We start from the raw sequence: 20,325 nt of genomic DNA, 5'->3' as shown, positions 1-20,325 counted from the left end.
TATTCATTCATCAGCATATTCCCATCACTACCATCATACCATTCATGAGTTTTCCCTCTTAATGCAGAGAAGAGGTTTAAAAGAGTTAGGATTGCTTTTTCACAATATAGCTGCCACGTGGGGAATGAAATTTTACTCCCCAGCTGCTTGCAATGTTATCATGACACTTGCTTCTCCTTTTCAATGCACCCTTGAGAGTGGATGATTTGCAGTGGAAAAATAATTGAGGGTATTTATAAAGGAGAAGCAGCTTACACACCAATACATGGTCTACATGCAGCTTTGTCATATCTAAAATCGCAAGTGCATAATCCACATGGTGATTTTATTTTGTATGCCAAATCACCAGATTAGCTCCAACGGATTTGTTGGTCTTCCTGTCACCACCTGCATGCATCTTGCCTCACTTCAGAATCCCGGGGCTGAGCTTCAGTTGCATTGCCGAATGTCACTGATTCTCTGCAGCAGTTAAAACTTACCTGTACAACTGGGCTGCAGGCAATACCCTTTTCCAACACAACATAAAACAATGGCCTATTATGGTGTGGATGCAAACCAGACAGTGAGGTGCCAATGCATATGGCAGGCTGCAAAATGTTATTTTTGTCTCTATCTGTTTATCAGGCTAAATACATTTTAATTTTCTGGATTGCATTTATTTAATTAAATCATTTTTAGAGTTGTAGTTATTTGAATTTTGATGAAATTCAATAAGAAAAGAAATAAAAAAGACTATATAATGTTACTCCAGTCTGAAGAGACATCTCAAAGGTGTGGGATCTGTATTGTTTACATGGCAAAAAGGCTGTATACCTTTTGCAGTTAATAATGGATATGTGCCTATAGGCCCAAGCAATAATTTAAAAGAGATAATTTTCCCACTCTCACCCCTGTTTGAAAATGTCTAGGAAAAATCTTAAAACTATTTAGATGTAAAAGGTGCTTACTGTATGTGTTGATGTTGGCCCCTGGTAACTAAACCAACTAAAGCATTGGGACCCAGGTAGTGGAAATCCTATATGCAGTTGCCCAGTTCCCTTGAATTCATGTACAGGATTGCACTGTAAAACCTGGCAACTTTGGTAGCTAAGAAAGTTTTAACTCACATGCTGGACTTTGTAAATATGAAATTCCCTATTGATATTCTGACCCTCTTTAATTATTAAGCTATTGCATGTGAACAGTTATAGAAGAAAAACTTATATTAATAAAACGCGTTGTCTAATGTCTTTCTGAATGAGCAGAAAACAAAAAATGTATAATAGTATCAAATGTGCTTTAAACATCTATAATTTCACAATTTTAAGCTAAAACTGTCGCTGTTCCTTCATACTGATAATGTAACGATTGCTAAATAGGTGAATCTACAGTATGTTCATGCAAGATTTAAATTAAACAAGAATTTAAAGTAGAAAGGTTGCGTCAGTTCAGATAGTGCAGCTTAACTAGATTATGGGTTGGTGTCCTTTTGCATACTTACATGAATACTTGTGTGATTTTATTTAATGCCCTCTGTTAAAATATGAACAACTAGCTTTGCTATCACTAACTGATTTAGGTGCATTGTGGGCAGGCATCAAGACAGAAGGCGGATTATCACAAACACAGTCACCTGGACAGACAGGCTTTCTGAGCTATGGTGCAAGTTTTAGCACTCCCCAGCCAGGACAGGCTCCATACAGTTACCAGATGCAAGGTCTGTATAAAGTAATTAGAATTCATTTGCTTTTCACATGTTGTTTTGGTTTTGTGGGTTTTTAAAAAAATAATAATAATTGAAAATGCAGGTAGCCAAATGAAGATGATAGCAGTGTATATTATGTGCAAAACTAGATAGATTTTAAATGCAATTTTGCATTGTTGATGATAAATTAGCGTTTTTAATTCAAACCTAAGTTTTAAAGGTCTCGTCAACATAAGCATTTTAAACATGGCTATTTTATTATGTGATTCCAACATTACAATGACCTTTATTGTAAAATTCCATTTCTTGCAGCATAGTTCTCTGCTGTGATAGAAAACAGAGCAGTGTGAAAAATTGTGTCAAGAATACAAATATAAACTGACATAATTTCATCCCTTAGGTGTGTTTTCTTTGTCTGTAAATTTAAGATGACATTCCCTACAAGTTAACTTGTCAAAATTATTTAGGTAATGTTGGCAGTATAATTTGGAAGTTCTATAAGTATTAGATGCTATCAGTTGTGCTTTCTTCCCCATAGTAATTTAAATGTTTACTTGATATTATATGTAATGCCTAATGTATTGTATATTTCTTTGTGTTGGTACTTATGGAATCCAGTTCTTCTTAGGAATAGAGAAAAGGATTCAAAACTAACCAGAAACATGATCTCTAATTTTAGACTGGGTCAGTGGGAGCTATGCATGTTGAATCCCTTGGAAACCTTAGAACAGATGTTATGAAGCAGAGAAGCCTTAATGTCTTAACTGTATCAGACTTCGTTGATGCAGAATAGCTTTTAGGATGTATTGATCTAGTCTTTAGCCAGTAAGCAAAGGAAACATTTACCTTTAGAACTGACAGCAAACTTAGAATGGCAGAGGTGATGATCTGACATAAGGTCTGGATTAAGACACATTACCACCAAGTTTTCAACAGAAAGAATAAGATTTCTTTCAACTGATTATTTTTTTAAAAAAAATTGGAATTATGTCTGAGTCACATCTTCTTTTGTAGGATCTGGCAGCTGCTTCAGCCTAATTTTTAAATATTGTTTAATTTCGTCGTCTTTTTTCTTTTTGTTTTGAATAGTGGCCTTATCATATAATAATTCAAATATGGTTAGCAGCAACATGGCTGAGAGCAAAAGCAGCAGTCAGGACCGTGATTCCTGCATCCTACATTTTTCGTACTCTAAATGCACAAGCACTTTTGCATCCTGCTGAGTTTTCACAAATCACCAAAGAGCAATTTTCACAGAGGTTCAAAGGGTTCAAAAATGTGCCTTATCTTCTCTTAATTAGTATAAGTTGAGGACTATAGGGAAGTTGCATATGTTGGTAGCTGTAGTAAAATAGTTTGAAAAAGCGTGTTCTCCTTCATGGAGAGCACGTGTTGCGGTGGGGGCCACCAGGACACTCCAAAGTTGGGGGCGGGCTAACTGATCGTTGGCCACTGATGCGATTGGGGCTTCCCTTGTTGTTGGGAAGAAATTAATGTTGCCATTTATTGATTGACAGCCAGAAATGCTAAAACTCCTTGCACGAGGCTAGGGCTTCCTCTTTTCGCCCGTGCAGCGGATTGCCCGTCCCTCCCTACCTAGAATAGGGTTGTTCGCTTTGACCTTGCTATGCCTGTCATGGGGTCGTCTGCTTTGGAGCGGAGGCCTGGTAGGAATTTTGTCCATCTGGCTGATTGGCTGGGGCCATTTGGTTTTTGCCTACTGCGTAGCAAATCGTCACAACTTGTAAGGTTGCGGTTAGGCATTGGTTTATGGTTTGGTTGGTTGAGGGGCATGGATTGGCTGTGCCTGCCCCTCTAATGCTGCTGCTGCAAGGGATTCCGTTAAAGGAATTGGGGGCTAACTATTGCTTGTCCACTCTGTCAAGGGGGCTCGGGCCATAGCAATGAGCTCCTGGTTGCATTTGGGGTGAGGGCAGATTCCCTGCTCCGCGTAACCCCCAAGTGTATTCCCCCATTCTGACTTTCGCATCGTGCGGAATGTCAGTCTGTCCCCCATGGTGGGGACAGATAGTCGCAACCAATGCCTAAGCAACCACTCACAAATTTGTATTTTAATAAAGTTGTGGCCAAAATTATGCCAAAAACCTTAAACAAAAATTCTGTGTAATGTGTGAGTTATTGGGGTGGACCTGGGGACCTCGACACGCAATGGCATTTGCTTCTTTCTTATCCATGAATACTGATTTGTACAATCTGAAATGGTACAGTGGGTCTCACTTCTGCATAGGATTGATAATTCTAATCTGAGGTTGTGATGGTGAAAACTGAAATAGCTTTCTTTATTGTGGATAAGTTAATGCAAAACACTTTTGCTCCGGCTTTGCCCATCCTTGGTTTTAGCTCCGCCTGCTGCTGGCATGCATCCTTCAACAGATTACCCCAAAAGAATGTGGAGTTCAGCAGAATAAAGGTTGCTCCCCGATATAAAGCATAATTAACATGGCCTTAAGTTTGGAAAGCTAGCTCTGGACCCTGTAACGTATATTCTGTTTTTGTTTTTTAATGTTACAGTTTTGTTGTCCTAAAAAAAATTATGGGTGTCAGACCCTCAGTAAGTTAGGGACTTCCCCTGCATGTGACTCCAATGGGTTGAGCAGAAAAGACCAATAGTGAGTCCAAAAGTTATGAAGGTGGTTTCTGCATGTGCTGTAGAGGAAAGTGAGGGGCAGATGGGGCTCACCAACCTGGGAACGTAGCCCATCTAGGAGAAGGAGAACTCTGTACCAAAACCTCCGCTGCCTTGCGGGATACCTTCGGGAGAAGAAAAGGCCAAGGAGTAAACCCTAACAGGAGTCCCTGAGACAGTTGGATGGCGCCTTGGACACCTCTTTCTGGCAGCTCCTGCAGCCACACTTGTGCCAAATGTATTGCTCTGCTTTCCTTTGGACCTCATCAGCGAGGCCGAGAGAGAGGTTTTGTCAGGATATCCATACACACTGCTCAGGTTTGCATCCTGGGGAGGTCACTTTGGTGCTTCTAACACAGCAGTTTGACTTCACCCCCAGAGGTGCCCTCCATTTTATCTCAAGACAGACAGATGCCAACAAAAACACTGAAAGAACTTCCCATTTATTCTTACTCTCTGCTTCCTGTTTTTAACCAGTTGCTGTTTTTAACAAACAAAAAGACTTCTGTTCTTATCCCATGACTGCTAAACTTACTCAGGAGTCTTTGGTGGGGTATTTTGTCAAAAGTGTTCTGAAATTCTTACATACCCAGTGTTGTGGTCCTAGCATTACTCATGAGCCAATTGTTTCAGCATGATTACCTATTTATAAAATGTACTTTTAATTTGTAAAGGTGCAAAAATGATTTTTGTATAATTTTATAGTTCATTGGGTTAGTTGGTGGCACTCACTCTTTTTTGTTGATCTGCATATCATCTGATACAATAGCACTGTGCTTTTGTGGCATGACATACCTTATTAAAATGTGGCAAACTTTAAAGAATGTTTTAAGTACTCCTAAGCTGATGTCCTTGGGTGGTCTACGTAGCAGTTTTCAGAAACCTGTTTCACATTTGTTATGGTCTGTGAGACCCTACTTGCTCTCCATAGGAGTCAGTAATGGCATAAGATGAAAGAGATGTTTGTTGTAATATGCTGGCCTAGGTGCAATAACAGTTTTCATTGGCTCTTGTGAACTTTCTGCCAATATGCAAGAAAGGCAAGTTTACAATCCTAAGCATGTTTACTCAGCCATAAGTCCCAATAAGTTCAGTTGGGCTTACCCCAAGTAAGTAGACACAGGATTGCTGCTTAAGTGTTATTTTAGATGTTAGATATTTTTCTTGCATTTCTGTGAAATTTATACATTAATTGATTCTATATAGGAGTACTTCTATGTACATATCCAATTAATCACAAACAATAAAATGTTTATTCTTAAGAAATGTTGCATAAAATGGTTACTTGGTCAGCATGATCCCACTCATGTTTACTTCGGAGTAGGGATATGGATATCTATTAGACCTCTTCATAGTTCCAGAAGAAACAGTAGCCAACAAGAATCTTTGCTGAGCAACATTCGACAATTATTTTAATCACTGTCCCGAAATAATGTCCTAAATGCTTAGGCACTGATATTTATTTTTATTTTCCGTATTAATATAAAGGTGAATGCTTTTACTAAAAGCAAGTATTTGAAAAATTGGGAGTTGAAACCCCTTATTCCTGCTACTGAAATATCTCTTTGTTCTACTAAAATGTTAATGTGTGTCTGTTTTTTCATATACAACTAGTCCTGATTTCTCCAAAGGCAGTGGGTTGGATCCTGAGAACTGCAAGCAGAAGAAAGCTCACAGAAGGGGATTTTCCCCACTGCAGTCTTCTGCACTCCCCGCTCAAAAGCAATCTGTCCTGAGGGTTGCAGGATCATACAGAACAGGGTGAGATTGAACATGAGAGGACTGCTGTAGAAGGGGTGAATTGACACCTTCTGTGAGCCCACTATTCATTAATTCTCTCTTTCTGTTAATTTTCATTTGCTCATCCTGTTCTGTTCTGTGGGCTCCCCAACCACAAGGACCAGCTTTTTCGGGCGGGGTGGAGAGGGCCACTGGGAGGAAGTTTGTAAAAACCCCTTCTGCAAGCTTGTTTCTGCTTATGGTTGTCAGGATCCAACCTGATGTCTTGAGGTATCCATAGTAAGTGTCTGCATAACTGGATGGCTCATGAACATGAGTATAAATAACTTTTTATTTTTTTCTCTAAGGCATTTAGAGAGAACACTAGTTAATGTAGACTAGTTTATCTAAAGGATTACCATGTAAGTTGTTTATGCGGTAAATCTCATACTTCATCTAAGGCACCTCCAGCAATATGGAGCCCATTATATGGTGTTTACAAAATTAAGGAAGGAACATTTCTAATATACTATGTAGTTTAGATTTCCTTTTTAGACTTTTCAGAGTGAGGATCTTTTTACAATTACAATCCTATGGAAGGGCCAAAAGGCAGTGCTATTTTTCTAGAAAAAGAGGTGCTGAAACTCACCATGAACGCCTCCCCTGTTCTATTATAACGGCGATGTTGCCCACCTGAGAGGTGCCGGGTGCAAAAAAGCCCTACCAAAGAGATTGCTATCCTAGGAAGTGGCTGGGATCTGAAGGATCCCTCCACCACTCTCTAGCTTGTGTGTGTGTGTCTTACACACAGTTCCAAGCATATCCTAATGTCATTCTCTCAGATATCTTTGGACCATTGTTCCTCTCATTGGTTCTCCTTTTGGTACCTTAGTTCTTAGCTATTCTGTAATCATGATAAATGAAAAAGGCAGATTATGAGGATGCTTTGCTACTTCAGTGCCTCCTGGAAATTGCAGCTTTTTGTATTCCCCATTCCCTCTCCCCTCCTCCATACACTTTCACTATTAAGTGTCCATATGTTCACATTTGCTTTTGGGCCTAAAAGGAGGTTGCTGCCCTTTTAGAAATTCAGCTTTGTAGATAAAGGCATTAAAACCAGAGTGCCCATCTGTCCATTTTGGACAGCTAAGGTTGAGAGAGTATTGCAGTGTCTAGGCACATTTAGGCTATGGCCTTTCTACTTGAAATGTCATATAATAATTCTCGTAGTGTCAGGGGCAACCATAACTTCTCAAGGAAAGAGAAAACTGCTGCCCAAGGCTGTATACTCAAGAACATTTAATGAACTATAATTATCTGTGCCATTATTTAGAAGCCCATAAGGTTCATAGTTGGTGGTGAAAACTTCCTTTGTGTTTCTGTAGCATGGAAGAAAACATTGTAGCAATAATAAAAGGTTTCATTTTTAAGGACTACAAAGTATAAGTCTTGTTAACAGCAATGGAAGTTTGGGGTTCTCAGCATCTTCCAGGATATGTGTCATTCCCCCCCCCCAAAAAAAACCACAAAATGTGACAATGAGACATATTTTCATAATATTTATTTATAAACAAATAAATCAGTGGGGGTTTTCCAAGTAAATGTTTTAGGACCACAATCTCTATGTAGTTTTGCACTGATTTGAAACTTACAAGGCTACATAAGCAGAATAACTGCATGCAGATATTGCCCTGGATTACTATTTAAGACAGTAGGGGGAGATCTCATATTTGAGTGCTTATCCAAATCAAAAGCTTCCTCCACATATTTCCAAGCAGTAGCTGTGTTCGTCTGTTGCAGTAAAATCAGATAAGATTAACCTATTTATTATGACATGGACTAGAGTTGACTTCATCAGCGCTTGACGTGTTATCAAACATAGTTTGGGAGGGCTGTAGTAAACAGGTAGTGGGGGAATAAAATATAGTGTGTACAGAAGGTGATAATTATGTTATTAATAAGGGCCAGTCACAAAACATGAAAACAGACAGCCTGGCAATTGATAAGCCGGTTAAAATAGATGATCACCTCCATTGAACAAAATAACTTCAAAAAGAGACCACAATGTGAAATTAATTACACACACACACACACACACACACACACACATGTGTACGTGTATCTGTAACACTTTAGCCTTCTTGTGAAGTAGACTCTAGTCTATGAAAGCTTATGCCATAATAAATGTTAGTTTCAAGATGCCACCAGACACTCTTGTTGCCTTTTCTCTTCACATAGAAAATCAGCATGTTAGTTTTCAATAGTGGAGGATGTCTTTTATATGAAGAAGCATTCTTAACACAGGAACCTTCCACCTGTAGTTTGAAGTGGCACTTCACTGAAAGTGGCACACAGTGAAAACTGTGCCATTGGCTCTACTGATCAAGCTTTGCTCTTATGGGTACCTAACATAATAAAATGAAGCAAAGTGATTTTGACTTCTGATTCTACTCTTAATACATTTCATTTGAATAACTTTTTAGCTTTCACATAATCTAGAGCCCTGGAAGTAATTTATCACTTCATTCACAGTATAGTCTTGCTATAGATTACTTATTGTACCAGCATATGAAAAATTCTGTTTTATCACTGTTGATTTGTTGTGTTGTTCTTTTTAGAGACATTGTATTGACTCTAAACTTTCTTCCTTTTTTTGTTCTGTTTCAGGAAGCAGTTTCACTACATCATCTGGAATATATGCTGGAAACAATTCACTTACAAATTCTACAGGATTTAACAGTTCACAACAGGTAAATATATGAAAATTATTAAATGACAGGGTGCCAAAGGTGTGTTTTGAGAAGGATAATACAACTCATATTTGTAATTCTACACAAAACCTTGAAGTTCTTTAGAATTTTGAGAATTACCTTAGTGTTACTTGTAATAGCCCCTCTTTATTGCCTTTAAAAAATATCAGGATGATATTTAGACCCAATTCTGATATAGTTTTTCTAAAATTCAATTTCCTATTTATGCAAAATAAATAATGTTTGTGATTTCCTACTCTGCAAAATCCAAGATGGCAGAGAAATTGAGGCATCTGTTTCCACTTCCACTTTGGAACGCACACCAAAAAGTAAGCAGCATGTTGATGGGAAAGTCTCTAATACAGCTTTTTTCTCAACTCTGGTAGGAGTATCCTTCTTACCCTAGCTTTGGCCAAGGTCAATACGCACAGTATTATAACAGTTCTCCATATCCTTCGCATTATATGACAAGTAGCAACACCAGTCCAACAACCCCTTCTTCCAATGCGACATACCAGCTTCAAGAACCACCATCTGGCATCACAAGTCAAGCAGTTGCAGATCCTACAGCAGGTAAATGCATAGATTTGATTGTACCTATAGGCCACAATTTGGTACTTGAAATGTATTTTTAGAAGAATTCTGAATGTATGGTGGCACTTATTAAGAAAGGACTGGCTCAGCAAGGGGAAAGTGGACAGCAGTGAGTTTTTAAATACAGGTTTTCCTATAGTTACCACCTCAAATAATTTATAAACACCAGCATTAAAAAGTAAAAACACAGATTACAAGATGTGTTATAGTCTTTTCAGATGTTGAGCTCATTACTCAAACTTTAGTTAATATTTGCCATCATGACTATCCCAGTGTTCATGACTGGTAGGTGGTGTAAGCATGACACACCATGGCTTCTCTGGTGGCACTGCTGCTAGTGGTGGCTCCACTGCAGCAAGAATCCGAAGTGTTGCCCAGGTGGGTCTGAAACTACCATCCATGGTAGCTGGTGGGAAGTCCTGAAATGGGACGTTTCAGGGGTATCCACAGCTCTGCAGATCCCCCAAAGAATTTCCAGTTTTAGGGCATCTTAATTGGACCAGCCTGCAACAGGCACAGCCAAAAAAAGGATGTGTAAGGACTTCACTAGGCTTGCTTGGTCCAGCTGCAACCCTGCGTACATTTACTTGGAGTAGACGCCACTGAGCGCAGTGGGACTTCTGAGTTGGATTGCACTGAAAAGCTTGACTGCAAGTTGCAAGTCCATATTTAGCTATAATAATCCCCAGATGTTCTAGTCATCACTAAGTATCAATCCAGAGGGCTTAGGGAGGATGGTGGCCATTGGATGATAGTCACTGGGAGAAGCTGCAGCAGTGTGTTTTATCCCACCCCATTTGACCCTCTTTGTCCCATAATATTTATCAGAGATGTTGGTGGCCTACTTCCTCCACACTCCAAAATTTAAGCTGAAAGTTCTCCACAGAAGACGTACTTTTAAACTAATTCTAAACTAGCTTTAAACTGATTTCAAGAGCAAAGAATGTGAGAGAGCAAAGAACAAAGTTTACAGGAATCAGTGAGCTTTAAGGTTAATTTTGGCCAGCTTATGTTCTATGAATTCTTGGAAGCTGGAGGATGTTTTGTTTTTTAAGAAATAACCCCTCCATGTATCGGAAAGGAGAATTTTCAGTTGACTTCATTGTTGTATATATTTTGGTTAGGAAGAATTCTGACTTCCAGGAATTAGTGTGCCACTGGTAACATAAATACATATGGTAATCTATTACAAAAGTACACCAAAACTTTGTGTGGCCATTTCAGTGCATCATACTTAAAGAGAAACAAAATCAAAGAACTACAACTAAACTAAAATATAAGGATTTTTTTCTTCTGAAGCAGAGTACAGTACAATCCACAGCCCAGCAACACCCATCAAAGATTCTGATGCAGAAAGGTTGCGTCGCAGCTCAGATGGCAAATCACGTGGTCGAGGCAGAAGGAATAATAATCCGTCACCACCACCTGACTCCGACCTAGAGGTATTGTATATGAAGTAGCTATTTTATTTCTTTATTTCTCATACTCTTCAGAAGCATTGGGACGAGTTACAGCATACTAGGCTAAGACAAGCGTAAAACCAAATTCCAGCACATGAAAATCCTCAAAAGCAAAGCAAAATTATAAACTCCAGCTAAAAACCATTCCACTCCTACTTAGTCTTATATTTTGACCTTTCTCACAAGGGAGTTTCCTTCCCCTTCAAAATTACTCACCCCTAGATTGTGTCCTCTGCATGCTGAGAGGTAATAGCTACCCATGGCATCACTGCAACACTTCTACTGCTTCCTGCTGGAAGGGCACCTCCCTAAATCTACTGCAGGGATAGGAAACCAGTCACCCTCCAAATGTTAATTCTTAGTAGAAAAGTATGCCGTTAATGTGGAGATGTTACATTACTTATTGACGTTGTTCTGAAATGTATGGGTTTCTCTAACATAGTAAAGATAGCTGTGTTATGATACAACATTCAGAATAGTTTGTTCACGTGTACATCCATTGATCAAAGCTTTTTTTCCTATTTTAATTATCAACTTTACAGAGGGACCCATTGATTTGGTTATCTTTTTACAGAGAGTATTCATTTGGGATTTGGATGAGACAATCATCATTTTCCATTCCTTGCTTACAGGATCCTATGCTAACAGATATGGGAGAGTAAGTACCATGACAGTCAATGTCTATATGTGTTTGTGCATAAAGAATCTATAGTATGGTGTGGTAGTGAAGTAAAAAGTAAAGCAGGAGAACTGTCTAATGGTTCCCATCCAGGTTTTCAGTGCTGGTGGCACAAAAACAAAACTAGTAGTATACAAGATTGTCAGATCATAAATTGCTTTGATCTAATTATCAGTGTAATCCCATGCTTGTTTCCTCAGGAGTAAGTCCCACTACTTATTTCCCAGTCAGTGTGGTTAAGGTTTTATCCTACAGAGTTATTCGACCTTGTTTATAAATTAGAAGTGAGGAATTAGATAATTATATTCTATTAACAAATAAACCAACCAATATTTGCATGATTTGAATATCAGCCATTGGGAAACAACAGCAGAAGATGGCTATTGCACTCATATCCTTCTTGATTGTTTCCCATAAGTATCTGTTTGGTCACTGTCAGAAACACCATGCTGGACTAGTTAGGCTTTTGGCCTTAATTTGCAGTTACCCTTAAGATTCTTATTACTGTCTCTGGGAGCATTCATTCTATTACGTTCACACAGAGGTTATAAGACATCATCAGCATTTGGTTGCTAGCCTGCAATTTCCAGTTTAATTTCCCATCACCTTTTTAATTGGCCTTTCTGCAGTTGGAAAAATGATGGGCTATTTGCACTAGAAAGTGTGGATTAACCACATTTATTTGGATTAACCACATAAACAACCTGACTGCAAGAGCCCTATGACATAAGAAGTCTCATACCATGCAGGAAGATCATGTTCTGTGGCTCTTCCCATTACATTCGTCCAGTTTTCAACCTATGAAGCTGCCTTATACTGAGTCAAACCAGTGGTCTGTCTAGCTCAGTATCATCCAAAATGACTGGATGTGGCTCTCTGGGGTTTCAGGCAGGTCTCATTGCTACATGGAGATGCCATGGACTGAACCTGAGACCTTATGCATGCAAACAAAGCCTCTATCACTGAGCTATAGTGCTCCCCCTGTTCTCCAAGGATTGATAGTGGTATGGGAACAGCTGCAGCATGGTTTCCTCCCACACAGTCTAGGACTTTTCACAGTATCCCAATGCACCGGAATGAGTAGTGCTGCAGCTGCTCCCACAGTGCTAGGCCCAACTATCACCCTCTCCTAATATTCTAAAACTTCTTCCCTTGAATAGCATTACAGCCCCATAATTCCCCTACTGGACTTTGGGATGTGAGGAAGTCTTTCCCACCCCAATTAAATTGATAATATACTAGTAAAGAAATGAATGTGTTTTCCCTATTACTTACGTTGAGTGAAAGCAAAGAAATATGTATAAGATTATGAAAGGGAGTTTGCTATGGCAGATGTCCAAAAAAAGGAGTGCTTGCACTGTATGACTCAGTGTAAAAAAAATTAATTGAAAAAAGGCACTGAAATTGCCTCCAATACTTTAAGATAGATCAAGCACTTTAATCTATAGAGAACTGAATAAATAACTTTTGATGTGTGTATGTCAAAGCTATCCTGCTATTAAATAAATGGGCTCGTGTGTATATCTCTGACATGCTTCAGAATGATGATGTGATAAAGCACTGCACGCTACCCTTAAAATATTAGTCAACGTAATCTCTGTTTCTCTTGTTCTTAGTATGAAGTGCTGTTTTTACAAAGGCTAGATAAATGTTTAGGAGCACAATCAAGCTTTTCAGTGTTTGCTGGAGGATTTTTTTTTAATTTCTCATCAAAAGGGTGGTGTATGTTTTTTGTATATTGTATTGCCGACAGTGCAATCCTGATCTCCCTTGATGTTGATGTCTGGGGTGCTGTTGATTAGGATATTGTGCAGTCTTCTCTTTGGTGGCCTCCATTTGCCACCAGTTGGAGAGGCTCTACTGTAGCTGCCATGTTTGGTGGTTTTCCTATCAGTGGAACTCTCCAAAATAAGGTGAGATGCTGACAGCTTGGGGTCCCCTAAAGGGCTTGATTCTAGATCTTCTCTGCCATTCCAGTTATATAGTGAAAAACTGGGAGCAGGAGCCAGGGGGCACTTCAATTTCCTGGCTGGTTCGATGCAGCAAGTTTTGGGTTTTAGCAGTCAGTCCTCTACTCCACCTTGTTGCTCCCTGGCCAGGGTTAAGATTGCTGTGCTGCATGAGTTTCTCATACTTTAAGCAACTTTAGTGTGTTAGAGTGAAATTTGATTCATTCCTGAATGAAAGAAGCAACAGCAAACAAAACCTCATGTGCTCATTAGAATGCAGCTCAGAGCAAAAAGGAATTGGCCAATTCAGGACAACTTTTTGCTGAGAAGTGTCATGAATGTGCATTGTACAGTTTGCCCAAAATCTGGTGTTCATTTTAAAAGTAATGCTAGGGTTACAGACACCAGTGAATGCAGCATTAGTGAACAGGGCTCCCCAGGTGTACTCTGTGCAAGTGTATTAATACTGCACATGTACAAAGTGTCAATTGATTTAAATAAGAGGCTGGCCACATGTAACCTTGCATGAGTGGTTTGCATTTATATACTCAGCATCACATTTAAATCAGGTGCGAACCCTGCGACGGGGTGAGCTCCCGTTGCTCGGTCCCTGCTCCTGCCAACCTAGCAGTTCGAAAACACGTCAAAGTGCAAGTAGATAAATAGGTACCGCTCTGGTGGGAAGGTAAACGGCGTTTCTGTGCGCTGCTCTGGTTCGCCAGAAGCAGTTTAGTCATGCTGGCCACATGACCCAGAAGCTGTACACCGGCTCCCTCAGCCAATAAAGTGAGATGAGCACCGCAACCCCAGAGTCGGTCACGACTGGACCTAATGGTCAGGGGTCCCTTTATTGCTGTTAGAGCTCTGTTTCAATGAGAGGAAGAAAAGAAGCAAAGCAACGAAGTTACAGTGACAAGTCAAGGGGGGAGAGATAGTAATTTTGGCACTGATCAAAATTACCATTTTATCTTCTTCAGTAATTCTGCCATAGTAGTGGGTGGAAGTGAAGAAGTCCAGGTTTGATGCATTATATTTTTAGACCTTTTAAGATGGATCTAAATAGCTCACTTTTTGAAAAAAAGATAGCGTTATAACAAATATATCTGACAAACTGACAAACAAAAAAACAAAAAAACAACAACAACACTTACTGATGTTGTGGATGCTAGCCATGGGGTGATCATGAGATTCACATTTCACATTTCTCACACCAATCATAATGGCAATAGATATGGCTGGAGGGGTTGTGTGTGCATTTTCTCATTAACAAAATGCTGTCATTTGAGCGCAGGGCAAAAGCAATTTCTCTGCAATATAAGTACTATCTTAAATAAAGATGTTTACATTTCATTCAAAAAAAAAATGACCAGCAGCTGTGCTAAAAAAGAAAGTGTGGAAGTGCTGGATATATTCTTCAAATGTTTACCTTCTGCAGATTTGTGTCTCTAATCAAATCACCTCTTACAGCGTTAACAGCTGGCATGCACCACAAAGTGGTCAATGCCAAGTGCTTCATGAATGATTATTTGAAACTATTTTAAAAATCAATTGCTGCATAACATGAAAGACACTAAGAAAAGTTACAGCATTAAATGGTTCAGATGTAACATCAATCCATGGTTTGGTACTATATGAATGAGCAATTTTGGTTTGTCCACTCTCCACGTTTCCCATTTCACTGCCAGACCCTAGTGTTAAATCCTGATTTGCAGGACAACAAAAACCATAGTTAGCTAGTTCAGATGAAAGGAGGTAGGGAATTGCCATGTGCAAGGGTAGAAAAGGAGGAAGAGTGCTAACCCAAGGCTCCTTAACAACTCATTCATGTACCTCCAAATAATGGTTTAACATTATGTCTGAACCACCTTAATGGTATTTGAATTTTTGCAATCCTGATCAGAAAAGTTATTTTCTCTAGGGGGCGGGGAAGCCTACCTGATTTAATTCTAAGAGATCCTTATGTGTGCTTTAATGTTCTGTGAAGAGGGGAGGGAAAACAAAAACCCTCTTTCACAGAAGTCTTCAGTTGTGGCTTTCCAGCTTAACTGGAAAATAAGCCAAGACACGTACAATAAGTGAACTTTCCTGTTTTTCAACTACTTCTTACCCACAGAACAAAGGGAATGAACATTTTAAAATCACATACTGATAGTTTTTGTACCCTGACTTCCATGTTCAAGAAAAGAATATGTGGTCTATCACACTGGTATTTCCCCTTTAAACTGAACATTCACCTGAGATTTGCACCTTTATACCTTATTAGACATTCACATTGAACTACAAATCCTAATAAACTTACAATGGATGGTAGTTTTCCTTAACTTTCAGTTCCCAGTAATTATTTGGAAATTAATGGTTCCAAATAGCAAAAGAGGACTTGGGTTGTAGTATTTGATTACACCAACCCTATACACCATTGTACTTGTGTTAAGTGTACACAGGGATTTCAAGCACAATACTTTTTTGTTTTAAAAAAAATCTTTATCCTGTAGATTGCTTGAGTCAGTGCAGTTTGGTTTGGGAACAGAGAGAATCTAGGAGAGCAGTGAGAAATTTATCGCTATAGATTCTTGGTAGTGTCAATTTAATTTTTTTTAATTTTTTTTTTTTTTTTTTTTTTTTTGCAATATTGCTGTTCCAGAGACTCTAGGTAGGAAAGTGAGGTTATTCATAATAATAGGATTCTGCTCTGTGATGCAGGAGAAAAGGGAATAAGCTAATCAAAGAAATGTAGGCCTGGAAATAGTAGTTAGAATTGGAACGAGAAACCAGACTGGAATGTATATTATATAATATAGAAACATCTTCCTCCATATTGTCTACACTGGCTAGCAGTGGGTCTCCAGGAATTCATACTCAATTCTTTTCAGACCCTGAAGCTTTTTCATTCAAAGCATATGCTCTAGCTCTGATCTATTACCCTTCCCTTTGAGATATAGATGATATAGATATAGATACACATATACATATATTTTAAATAAATTATGTTTATAAATTTTGTCCTGTTCTTAGCATTGTTCTTTGCCCCCACTTGGATGGGCAGCCATGTTAGGTTTAGAGATTTCAAACCTCATTTTTCTTTATGAATATATTCAGAGTAGCAAAATTACCTATACACATCAGAACATTAAGTACAAAATAGTTGTATTTTGTTGTTTTAATGAATTTAAAGCATTTATGTTGAAACACTCTGGGAAGTTATTGCCAGACGAATGATTGATTAATGTGGGAAATATCTATCCCAATCTAGTTTATTTATTAGCTTTTTAAAATTTATAACCCATTCTTTCAAAATTATGTTTTCATGTTCATGACCTTGAAAAATAATTTTGTTAAATTGCATGCCCTATGTATATACTAGGGCCCTGTTGCAATTCATAGATTAATAATGTATATTAAACACACACATCTGTATTGTATTTGTAAACCACAATGCTGAGCACATTCTGATTTTATTAGATCAGTAAGAAGTAACTTGTTATGGTAATGTCTGTAGAGCAATTAAAGTGTGTTGTACATGAATAAAACCCCCCCTATAGATTTCTTCTCCATATGGGTGGGCTATAGCTGAATGATTAGTATTTTATTAGAGTCCTTAAATCTATTGTGTAGTATTTCGGGAGGAGTCCATAGATCTATTTCAGAATATATGTGGAAGGTTCTGGTTCAGTTCCTAGTATTTTTCCAGAATTGAGCTCATGTAGCAGAGCTGAGGAAACTCTCCTGAGGACCTATGAAACAAAGGTTTGCCAAAGTATAAGGAAGCTTCGTATTTCTATTCAATTAGACTACAGTGACCTCCACCCCCCCCCCGAAAAAAACCCTCATGCATAGGATATTTCCTTGCCCACCTTTTTAGCAAATCACTTCATACCCCTCCACACCATGTAGCCCAAACTGCTCTAGTCCACAATATCCCACATCCTAACTACTGCAGCAACAACAACAGTACTTCATTGGAGCACCTTTGGGCTCAGACCTAGGATGGCAGACTCTGGAGGAACAGGCGGAGGGGGATGGGAGTAGGAAGCTGGATCAAAGAAGCCTTTCCCTCCCTCTGAACACATCTGGCTTCAATGTATAAATAACCTAAATAAATAAATGCAAAATTTGGGCTCATAACAGACTGGTTTGGGTGGCAGAGAACTGTAGAATTCTAGGCTTTCTTTCTATACATTACCGACTATAATTGTTATTTTTTTCTTTGAGGACCCCCCTACTTCTGTTTCCTTGGGACTGAGGATGGAGGAGATGATTTTCAACTTGGCAGACACACATCTATTCTTTAATGATTTAGAAGTAAGTAATTATAGTTCTATCAAGACAAAATTTACTATTAGTTTCTTTTTATAGGCTTGTAGAGGGCAATCATAGCTGGCGCAAGGGAGGAAAATAACATTGGATCCGCAATGTCACTTCTGGTTCATACCAGCCTTGGCAGAAAATGAGGAGGGTTCCTCCTCACTTTTCACTCCAAGCAGGTGTAACTGCCAGGCCCAAATATCAGACCCTACAGGCGATCTGGACGGTTTGGGATCTGCTCCTGACCTGGTGGTTTGCTACCCATGAAAAGTCCAATTTCTGGGCTTTCCACTTGCTAGTGATGGCAGTAGAATTATTGGCAGTAGCTTTCCACTCACCTGGATGCAGCTGGAGCCTCCCCAATGCAGCAAAGCCCTACCCTTGGCGACACCTATGTGCCATCCTAGTCCTACACACACCAGCCATCAACATTGGAGTGAGGGTTGTTTTGACCTATCAGAAATGCTTATTTGCTTGAATATGTCAGGGGTACTCCACTTCACATCAACTCGAACCAGCGTAGCCAGTGGTCAGGGATGATAGGAGCTGTAGGCCTGCAACATCTTGAAAACAGTATGTTGGGTAATCTGGAATTATGCTGCACAAGAGCTGCATGAATATATTTGCTCACACAAAATATCAGTTGTAATGTGTTGCACTTCCACATTTAGTAGCTGAAAACGTTGTTTGGAGTGTTGATGGCTATATCTTATTCAGTTATTATAATTTTGATCAAAGTATGCAAGTTCAAACATCAAAACATAATTGTTTATGCAGACAATTGAATATTAAACCTTGCTGCCTTCTTAATGATCACTAGGTGTATGTCTCTTTCTCAATTGCAACCCACTGGGAGGAAGTCTGTCTTTTAACCCAAGGAAAATCATTAATGTTGAATGATTGGTAGACTCAGCTGCTTATTAAAACGGTGTTTCTGCATAGGACTAGGGCTGGGCGATGTTGGGTCTTCAACATTGCCGTATATTGCTGGTGAAACTGCCGCCGCTTGTGTCCCTCTGCCTCCATCTCCCAGCTAGTTTGTTTCTCCCTCTGTCTTGCTGGACACTGGAGGCAGAGGAACTCAAAAGCAGTGACGGTTTCACCAGTGATATACTGCTGAATGAAGCTGTCATTGCGGTCTGCCCCCATGTACCAGTCCTGGGCGATATATTGATATATTGCCCAGGCCTACATAGTACATAGAGCTTGTTCCACTTCTTTTCATTAATCATACAAGTCTTGTGTGAAGACCAATTCATAGACATTTGTAGTTGATTGTGGTGGTTGTTTTCAGCTTGTCAGTAGACCTTTCCATGTGAGTAATGAAATGTGACCAGAGAACTAGCTGAATACAGCAGCAGGGACCTCTGTGATCAGAAGGATCTCAGCAGTAGAACTATTACATGAACTGGAAAAAGAAAAAGAAAAATGGGAAGCCATTTCAGTCGTCGATGCTGTTACTTTTGTATTCATCTTTTTGGAACTTTCTGCATAGACTTCCAGTAAAGTGCTTGTCTGTTTAATCTTACAATGGGAAAGGCAATTTCTGTTGTTATTATCATAAAAAGAAAAGAATATATTAAAACAGTCAAGTTTTGCTCCCATCATAATAAAGACAGCTGTTTATTTAAAATCCAACCATTAAACAAGCTTGTGGCAGGGCTGCCAACAGGCATTAATCATCACGTTGTTGTTTTGTTAGAATTTATAAATGTATGTTATTCCAGACAGGCAAAAGAATCCAAAAGATTCAAATACAACTTTTGCTGATCAAAGTTAATTGGCAGCAATTGGCCTTTAAATATTTCCTGATGTTTCCTTTTCTAAAAAATCAAGCAAAATACACCTTATTTAATAGATGAGCCAATATCATTTGAAAAATGCTAGTGTGTGAGGAACCTTAAATGTGGTTTCTCAAACATCTGTCCTATATTTTGATTTCTTTTCATCTGCAAAGAAACTACTCACAGATGAATTGGCAACTTAAGAATGTAATAAAATTATTTAAATGTGCTTTATTTTTTCTTTCATTCCTTAGTGAAGTATTTATTTCTTCACATTTAAAATGCAAGAATTCATGCATTTGCAAGTGTTTTCAATAATGCAATTTAATGTTAAAGACATTTATTGTTTTGGTATTGAATGACATGTATTGGATTGTTATTCTTCCAAAAAAGAAAATAACAAGGGTCCTTACTTTCCAAGGCTGTATATGTATTTTTGGTTGCATTCAATTTTATGCAAGCTATTAAAAAATAGTATCATATCCTAAGCCTACATCCAATAGTTTATAGTGTTTTCTTTTGTTTTACCCAACCATAAATCTACATGTATACATATGTAAGGCCTTGTAACTTCTTGCAACTACAATTGATGTCAATAGAAATTAACTATAAGTTTAGTGGTTATGACAAAACGCTGGCAACGTTAACGGAGTATTTTGGAATTTACTGCGTATGCCACACAGGGCTTATGAGCTGAGTTTCCTGAGCAGCATCTTCTCAATTCACACTGTAAGCTGCTTTTGAAACATGGTGACAT

The 20,325-nt window shown here is 38.7% G+C and overlaps 2 protein-coding genes across 11 annotated transcripts in view; both read left to right on the top strand.

Moving 5' to 3' along the window:
• Window positions 1-20,325, top strand: part of TRPA1 (transient receptor potential cation channel subfamily A member 1) — a 387,382-nt gene that overhangs the window by 317,075 nt on the left and 49,982 nt on the right. The gene's annotated exons all lie outside the window — the stretch shown is intronic.
• The window catches only part of EYA1 (EYA transcriptional coactivator and phosphatase 1), an 84,729-nt gene that overhangs the window by 31,173 nt on the left and 33,231 nt on the right, over window positions 1-20,325 (top strand). For 5 of the 10 annotated variants that reach the window (XM_082233822.1, XM_082233826.1, XM_082233829.1 and 2 more), the window contains 6 exons: window positions 1,559-1,696; window positions 8,718-8,800; window positions 9,187-9,373; window positions 10,694-10,836; window positions 11,429-11,512; window positions 17,692-17,781. In XM_082233822.1, coding sequence (XP_082089948.1) covers window positions 1,559-1,696; window positions 8,718-8,800; window positions 9,187-9,373; window positions 10,694-10,836; window positions 11,429-11,512; window positions 17,692-17,781 — 725 coding nt within the window. The remainder of the gene's footprint in view (window positions 1-1,558; window positions 1,697-8,717; window positions 8,801-9,186; window positions 9,374-10,693; window positions 10,837-11,428; window positions 11,513-17,691; window positions 17,782-20,325) is intronic. The other 5 variants (XM_082233831.1, XM_082233824.1, XM_082233825.1 and 2 more) reach the window with 3 other exon arrangements.

This window comes from Podarcis vaucheri (assembly GCF_965113315.1).
Source record: "Podarcis vaucheri genome assembly, chromosome: 8".
Classification (NCBI taxonomy): domain Eukaryota; kingdom Metazoa; phylum Chordata; class Lepidosauria; order Squamata; family Lacertidae; genus Podarcis; species Podarcis vaucheri.
This window is presented reverse-complemented; position numbering and strand designations above follow the sequence as displayed.